General features: G+C 40.5%; 1 protein-coding gene across 1 annotated transcript; it reads left to right on the plus strand.

Annotated features, from left to right (window-relative positions):
- Positions 1-39: 39 nt before the first annotated feature.
- CHMP5 (charged multivesicular body protein 5) lies at positions 40-7,905 on the plus strand. Its single transcript, XM_074824580.1, has 8 exons — positions 40-194; positions 2,899-3,003; positions 3,738-3,784; positions 4,878-4,971; positions 5,052-5,123; positions 6,182-6,290; positions 6,676-6,788; positions 7,307-7,905. Exons 1-8 carry the CDS (start codon positions 126-128, stop codon positions 7,355-7,357), a joined length of 660 nt encoding a protein of 219 aa, XP_074680681.1. The 5' UTR covers positions 40-125; the 3' UTR covers positions 7,358-7,905.
- The last annotated feature ends 279 nt before the right edge of the window (positions 7,906-8,184 follow it).

Below are 8,184 nucleotides of genomic sequence, written 5' to 3' on the forward strand. Positions count from 1 at the left end.
GTTCGGGGGTGGGCCGCAGTACAGGCACTTCCGCCTTCGCCGCTGCGCTTCCGGGTGGCGGAGAGAGCCGCTGCCGGGACCGGGACCGGGACCAGGAGCCAGAGGGAGGCCGAGACGCCGCCGCTATGAACCGCTTCTTCGGTAAAGCGAAGCCGAAGGCGCCTCCGCCCAGCCTCACCGACTGCATCGGGACGGTGAGTGCCCTCCCCGGGGGAGCTGGCCCGCACCCGGGCCGCCGGCGCCGGCCGGTGCGCTGCTCGGCCCGGCCGCCGCCTCGGGAGGGGGCAGGGGGGCGGCCGCGGGGGCGGCCCGGTGGGTCCAGGGCCTGGGCCCGGGGCTGAGGGCGCGCCCGCGCCCCTCGGGCCGTGCCTCCGCCCGCACAGGTGTGGGTGTAGGGCTTCGTGCCTGAGGTACTGCGTGTCCGCGGGCCGGCCCCTACGCGGAAGTGTGCGGGTGTCCGCACCGGCCCGGAGGCGCGGCGGGGGTGCACTGGTTTGGGGGTACAGCCCGTGCGTGTGGGTGTATGTGCGTGGCAGTATGCACCTGCCCGTAGGTGTGCCTCAGTGGATCTGGTATGGAAACACAGCGGTGTGTGGGCACTGTGAGTGTGTACTTGAGTGTGCATAGATAGGCGCCTCTGCCTTGGCGCAGCGTGTTTATGCATATGCACACACGTATTTCAGGGCGCACCTGTGCATCAGCACAGCGTGTGCAGGAGGAGTGTACCTGTACACCAGTACATACGTTTGTACGTATATACACACATGCCAATATTTGTTTCCTATGTGCAGGAGCACATCCTATAAATGGATGCACTCAACATGCATGTAAGGCCTCGATCTCTTTATATCCTCACGGTATCTTTATATCCACACGCTGGCAGTATGATGTTCTCCTGTGTCCCCACTTGCTCCCCACGCGTATGTTCCCACTCTCCCTTGCAGTTTCTGCTCGCTCTCTTGCTGTGCCTGCTGTGCTTGCCGTGACATTGCACGAAATGGCAGATTTTTTGTTATCCTTGCCGGCTGAGCAGTCAGATGACTCAAAGCTGTCATGAGGCTGATAGGAGGAAGGATGCATCAGGAACTGTGGTACTGGTATTTTTATTTTTTCTTCTTTGAAAAAACACTCCAAATTTATGTTTTTTCAGAGTAGTAAGTAGGAAACATAGGAACAAAGGGCTAATAGTTGTGATAATGTTAAAATTCAGTCTTACATGTGATGTTCTTTTTGATTTTATTTAAATAAGGTGCCATTTTGCTCAATAGGGACTTGGGATATCACGATCACTTGCTTTGTGTACAGTGGGGCCCTTCTGTAGCAATGAAACATACCTTGGTATGCATTATTTGTGAATAATAGAAAGCAGATCTTCAGGTCCTAATACACAGTTTAGTCTTCCTTTGGATAAATTGCATCTGTTCTCCTCTCTTCTGTCTGTTCTCAAGCTGAGGTCTTGTGTAACATGTGTCAAATTATATAGTTAATGAATGTAGGAGGATCTGTCTCTGTTTCCTGCTAGAACTGCTTAAAAGAATCATTATATAAATAAACCAAATAACTGGTTTTCCCCTGTGAAGGAGGCTGACCTTAAAGATGCATTTAGGTGATGGAGATCTTGAGGAGGTGCTACACTTTGAACCTACAAGAGTTTTAAAATCATAAATATGTCTTTTTCTTGCTGTTAGTAAAATATTTGGCATAATAGAAAGCTTAATACAATTTTTTCAAAGCCAGCTGTGCCCACGCACTTTAATGCCTTGTGTGGAGTGTTTGTATCAGATGTTCTGCTCAGGATGCCTCTGGCAAATGCATGTTGCTGTCATAGAGCAGAGATGTAAAAGGATCATTGAGACACCAAAATGAAAATCCACATAATTATACATGTTTATCTACACTATTAGCAAGTCAGAATTGTAAATTTGCACTGATTGGTCTCATGCTATAATTGGAATGTCATTATATTCTAATCCCTAGAGAGGTTCTTTGGAATGAGAAGTTAATAAGCTTTATTTTGTTGTTTCCAGAGAAATGCTGTGATAGTTGGTTCATGTTAAGAAGGCTTTCTTTGGGTTTTTTTATGAATTTGTGCATTGTGTTAGAATGATCTATACCCATGCTGGGTTATGTAATTACCATCTTTAACCTTCTTATGCAAAAGGGTTAAAATATTCCCATAATGACAGCTCCATGGTATGCTTTGGACCAGGGCTGTTACGGTTGACTGCTGGAGGTCTCTTACTGAGCTGTGCAGCTACTATTGGGATTTGGAGCAAAAGTGCAGTGAGAATTCGGAGTAGCTACCAGGTGGAACTGCTGTGTCCTGGCTCCTTTTGTGGGAAGTGATAGGGAAAGTGTTGATCTGACAAAGAAGTTAGGCACCTTTGAAAAAATGGTTGTCTGGGCTTTTTAAACATAACCAGTAATCCAGGTATCATTTTGAAGGATTAATGTTCTCTGCCCACCAAAAATAAACCTCTAGCCTTGCTGAACACATCTCTGTCCCTTTTGCGTTGCTCCCTTATCTGCCAGCATGGTACAACTGTGTTTTTCTTTTTGCGTTCCAGTTTAGTCCCTGGCACTGTATGTTATCAGAATTCCTGAATAGAGACCGTGACTTGAGTGGGTGTGCAAGGGAGCATCTCAATGACAAGAACATGTTACAATGGCAGAGCTTCGTGTGACCTCCAGAAGTTTCTTGTGCTCCTTGTAGAAGGTGTTTCACTCAATTCTGATTTTGGATTCTCTACAAACTTTGAAATGTTCATAAAACCACTGAGTGAAGGAACAGTTCAGTTAGAAGCATAATAAAACTGAGACTGTTCTTTTTATTGTCCATATGTGAATAAAACCTTAATGAATGGGGTTTTTGTTTGTTTTCCCCATCATGCATTAAAGGTGGATAGCAGAGCTGAGTCAATTGACAAGAAAATTGCTAGGCTTGATGCAGAACTAGTGAAGTATAAGGATCAAATGAAGAAGATGAGAGAGGGGCCTGCAAAGGTAAGAATCTTCTGTGCAATTTAAGCATGAAAGGATATGACTCACACTTCTTGTCATGTAGCGGGTGATGTAGCCAGTTCATCAGGTTCTTAGAATTGCATCTTGCCCTACTGATGAGGTGTAAGATCCTGCAGGATTATTTTTATCCTGAAGCATCTCTTAGACATTCATTTTTGAACAGTGTTTTCATTGGTTTTTATTTCTTCCATTCCTCAATCAGAAGGAACTCGCTTCCCTTCTTCCTTCTGTTACCTGAATTAAGGCTGATAGTGAGGCTGTTTTGTTCTTCAGCCATAATAAAAAGGTCTCACTATGCAGAAAGGGAGTAGCAAAGCCCATTTTTGAAAGGGGATGAACATATAATATAAAATTTATCTAATAATAAACATATATAATATAAACAGTAGTATTAAGGCTGTGGTATTATTTGATGCTGACCATTAAAATGTGTTGATGAAAGATGGTTCTGATGGACAAAGTTTGTGTTCTGCTTATCAAAAAAAATTCAAAAGCCAGACATTTTTGAAAGTATCTTCTATTAGAAGCTTTATATACAAGCCTATTTGGTTAATCATTAATGCAGGACAAAGGCTGAACGTGACTATTGTTAAACTCTTTGCACTAGTAACTGAGGAATCTCTTGGAAATCTTAAATGCAATACATTAGGTTTAAACAGTATAATCAAGAATAAAGTCAAATATTTTTCCTAATGTAACAATACTGTGTCTTTCAGAATACAGTAAAGCAGAAAGCACTGAGAGTGTTAAAGCAGAAGCGAATGTAAGTTAAAACCTTTCTCTGTTTGGGATTAACGAAAGCCTGTTTTCCTTAAGGGGGGTAGCACACTTTAATTTCTCTTTCCAGTGCTTCTGAGCGTTCTTTAAAGAAAAATGCTGAACAAGCTAGCCAGCCTTTCAGAAGCATTTTCTTACAGGTTTTGTGTCAGCATATTTGTGCTTTATTTGTATTTGAGTGTGTAAATTTGGACTGGGACAAGCTGACCTAAATCTGCTCATTATTACAGCTATGCTTGGCTCCTAAACTTTCTGAGAGAGTGCCTCATTTTATATTATTAATTGATTACTATAAATTGTGTACTCAGTGATCTTGGTCTGGTTTACTGGAAATTTACCTGTTCTCTGTGGACACCCTTTAGGACTTGAGCACATGTAGTGCACGTAATTGTGTCTATGCAGAAAAAACAGAATGGACAGGGTAGATGATCCTGTGGTTTGGTCTAGTCTAGAATACTGTCTTGAAAAGTGCCCGGCAACAAATACAAAGGAAAGAATGTCAGAACATGGTAAGTGTTCAGAGGTGCTTTACAGTCCCTGAACTGCAAATCTCTTAGATGCTGTCTGAGCCAAAGCTTGTGTCGTCTTGTATTTCATATCCCTCAGATGAAGTGTACCTCTACAGACCTGCTCAGTTACCTTTTGCTACCTCATCTTCCCTGTCTTCTCTGCCCTGCAGAGCTCCAGTGCACAGCCACTGTGGTTTGGATAACCTGCATCTCTTCCATGCTGCTTACAGCATTAATGAGCAATTGCATGCATCTCTGGCTTATACTGATTAAAATTTTGCTATATCCTCACCTACTGTGTAAACCTATACAAATATGGTATTGCCATCAGTTAAAACAGAAGCTTAGTTCAGGAGTGGCTTTATCAACTTTAAATACATAGAAATGCATAATGGCCAGATTTTTATGAAACTATTTATTCTGATATGATTTTTTTAAAAAAATATTATCATAAACAAAACTGTTCCTATCTTCAGACTACTGCTGTTTTAAAATTTTTTTAAAAAATTAAGAATTTTGTGGCAATAAATAGTGGTGTGTTAAAGCCATTCTTTGCATTGTTTTTAACAGGTATGAACAACAGCGGGATAATCTGTCACAACAGTCTTTTAATATGGAACAAGCGAATTACACTATTCAGGCACTGAAGGATACAAAGACAACGGTACCAGTATATTAATCTCGCATGTGTTTAACTTGTGTGTGCTATATCAGATACAAGCATGTTGTTTGACTCTATTCTAGGTTGATGCAATGAAACTGGGGGTGAAAGAAATGAAGAAAGCTTACAAGCAAGTCAAAATTGATCAAATTGAGGTGAGCTTCTATAGTGGAAATTATTAAAGAACAGAAACAATGTACTGAAATAGTGCCGAGTGGACTATGTAATTTAAATGTAAGCTGACTGCTTTAGTTCACATGAGTTTGCCTCCTTTTTAAGGGACCACCGTAATTCCTTCATGATCTCTCTGGTACCACGCAGTCAGTTGTTGGCCTTATTGCACTGATTGTTGTTTCCTTGCTGGGCTAATCTTTAATCTCTCCCTTCCTTTCCTCTGCACGTCAGCATAAATGTTGGTGAATACTTCCTGCTATGGCTTTTTTGTCTTTTCCCCCCCACCCCCCCCATGCTAGCAGCATGCAGATCAGTCCTTTGCTCCCCCAGTTCAAGATAGTGCCCGATTAAAAAAACAAAACCCAGAAACAAAACCAACCAAAAACCTTCATCAATAAACAAACAAACAATTTAATTTTGAGAGGTCTGCAAGTCCTGGCCCTGTCTTCAGAAAATGTATAAAAAAACCCCATAAGATCTCTAAATATAATTTGAAGTATGCTCAACTTATCAAATGCCAGTGCTGAATTCCTTTAAGTTCTCTTTCCTGTGCTGTTTCTATATATGGCCTGCATTGTAAACCTTTAGGCAAGTATTATCTCCTTGTACTCAAGCACAGTGCCAATAGGTATGCTAAAGTATTTTCTAAATTACGGTGTGACACATTTCAGGTTAATGTTTATTCTCTAGATGGTATATTTAATTTCTCTAGATTTCATAATTTCCTGCTTTTCAGATAGTGCTGGACTCTGGGTAATTTATTAGAGGTTTTCAATTTACCCTGAAGAATACTTAAAAGGGTTTTGCAGAGATGTTGTTTCAAGGTTCCTCTTTTTCTACCTGATACTTTTATTACAATTTTAATAGTAGTTAAGGCCACACTCTAGTACTGAATGCATGTGTCTTTCATTAATGCTGCTACAAAAAATTAAATAAAATTGAGTGCCTTGTATTTTGGAATTATTAAGCTGAATTTCATTAAGCTCTGATTAACTAAAACTATTAAATGTGGACCAGCTGAAATTGTTTCTTGCTCCAGGACATACAAGATCAGCTAGAGGATATGATGGAAGAAGCCAATGAAGTCCAGGAAGCACTGAGTCGTAGCTATGGAACACCAGAGATTGATGAAGATGACTTGGAAGCAGGTTAGGAAGGTGGAGGATGATTTTTACATTCAGTGATGTAAAAATCATCATACAATGATTTTTAATTTCATTAGCCAAATACTTTGTGTGTTTAAAAAAAAAAAAGTTTAAATCACTTTTTTAAACACAAAAGCTGCATTTCCTTTAAGAACAGTAACAAAAGCATGAGACAGACATATGAGATACACACTAATGGAATGCTACAGTGAAGGAAAGAAGGTTCTCTCTATTTCGTGTGTGTTTATTCTCGACTGATGACTAAGTAATGCTAAATGAGTATGAATGTAAGCATTCAGTATGAATCCTGTTTCTCTGTAAGAGCAACTTTTCTGTTTGCAAAAGAATTTCTTTGTATAATTTTTCAACCAAGATAATTAAATTTCAGAACTGGATGCGTTAGGTGATGAGCTTTTAGCTGATGAAGACAATTCCTACTTGGATGAAGCTGCATCTGCTCCAGCAATCCCAGAGGTCACTCCCACTGACACGAAAAACAAAGTGAGTCCTTTCCTTTTTGAAAGCAAAATAATTCAAGACAAAAAGAAAGTAACCTCATTTGTGTTGGTTGCTTGATATTTGGAATCCTTAATATTTTGAACAAAAAAAAAAGTCCTTAATGGTTTATGTATTTTGGATATATTTCATATAAATACATCTTATAAATAAAGTGTACTTAATACTCTTTATTAAATTTTAAAGAGCTAAAATGGCATTTTGTAACTCCTACCTAACATTGTCAGACTGCAAGTAGAATTTCAGTGTACTATTACAGCTCCTAGTGCAGTTAGTCTTAAAAACATAAGAAACGTAAAAAAGCAAATGTAAAAAAAAAAGCTTTTGGGGCTTTAATATAGCTTCATAGTGAGGAGGAACACTGATGCTCTTATTTTGATCCCAGCTGGCACACAGTGACAGTTACAGGTATATCACTTCATAGAAAATTGTAGGGAAACTTTTGTGAAATGTTCTGGTTGGTGGAGAGTTGTTAACCTGTTGCTCCTTTTTCTTTCTTACAGGATGGTGTATTGGTGGATGAATTTGGATTGCCAAAGATCCCCGCAACATAAATGTTTTGAAAGCACAATGGATATAATGAACTACACTTTATAAATTAAGTTTGTTTTTTTTTTTTTTAAATCCTGGAGAACTTGTCCTTCCAGTGTAACCTTAATATCACTACATCCTAGAATGCAGTATGAATGGCTGGTGGTGTTCTTTCTCTGAAGAAAGTTGTTTTACTACTGACTTTTCTATTAATGGAAAATTCGGCATAATTCCCTTCAGTGGAAGCAAGTCAGTCTAATAGGTTTTGATTTTCATGTCTTATGGACAAAGTAATACGTGAAGAGTAGTGGTGGCTGTTGATAGCTGAGGTTTTTGACTTCGTATTGTTTCTCTTTCTTGAAACTAAGACTGTATGTTGCCGCTTACTCTCTGTAAAATAGCTCCCTTATTACTATGCTCATTTGATAAAGGAATTGAAAGCGATTTTTAAACTACTGCAGTCTTGAGACTTTTATGCTACCATACTTGTAACCTTCTTGAAAGCTGTAGTAAGTAGGGTTATCGTTAACTTCATGTATTCTATGGCGACATAAACACATAGATTAGCTGATCCTTTTGTGTGGCGTTTCTGGTAATTAACGTGGTCTTAACCTGCCCCGTTCTTAAGTGTCGTGTGCTGCTGGAACACAGGCTTATCCGGAGGGGGGGAGCCCGGCTCCGATCCCAACAGCCCCTCGTGCTGCCTTTCGCAGCGTCACGCTGACACCAGGGCTGGTGGGGCCGCCTCTCCACTGCTGTCAGTTGCTCGGAGCAGCAATAAAAGCCAACAGGAGAACCAGCATCCTGGGGAAAAGCTGCTCCGAGAAAAGCTGCTGGTTTTAATTCGCCC

Source organism: Strix aluco, chromosome 1 (assembly GCF_031877795.1).
Source record: "Strix aluco isolate bStrAlu1 chromosome 1, bStrAlu1.hap1, whole genome shotgun sequence".
Classification (NCBI taxonomy): Eukaryota; Metazoa; Chordata; class Aves; order Strigiformes; family Strigidae; genus Strix; species Strix aluco.

What these genes read in the sequence shown, in the direction of transcription:
- CHMP5 (XM_074824580.1), top strand. Translation starts at nt 126, where the DNA reads ATGAACCGCTTCTTCGGTAAAGCGAAGCCGAAGGCGCCTCCGCCCAGC. An exon ending in TGAGAGAGGGGCCTGCAAAG is followed by an intron (nt 3,004 to 3,737) that starts GTAAGAATCTTC and finishes TGTGTCTTTCAG; the next exon opens with AATACAGTAAAGCAGAAAGC. An exon ending in CCACTGACACGAAAAACAAA is followed by an intron (nt 6,789 to 7,306) that starts GTGAGTCCTTTC and finishes TCTTTCTTACAG; the next exon opens with GATGGTGTATTGGTGGATGA.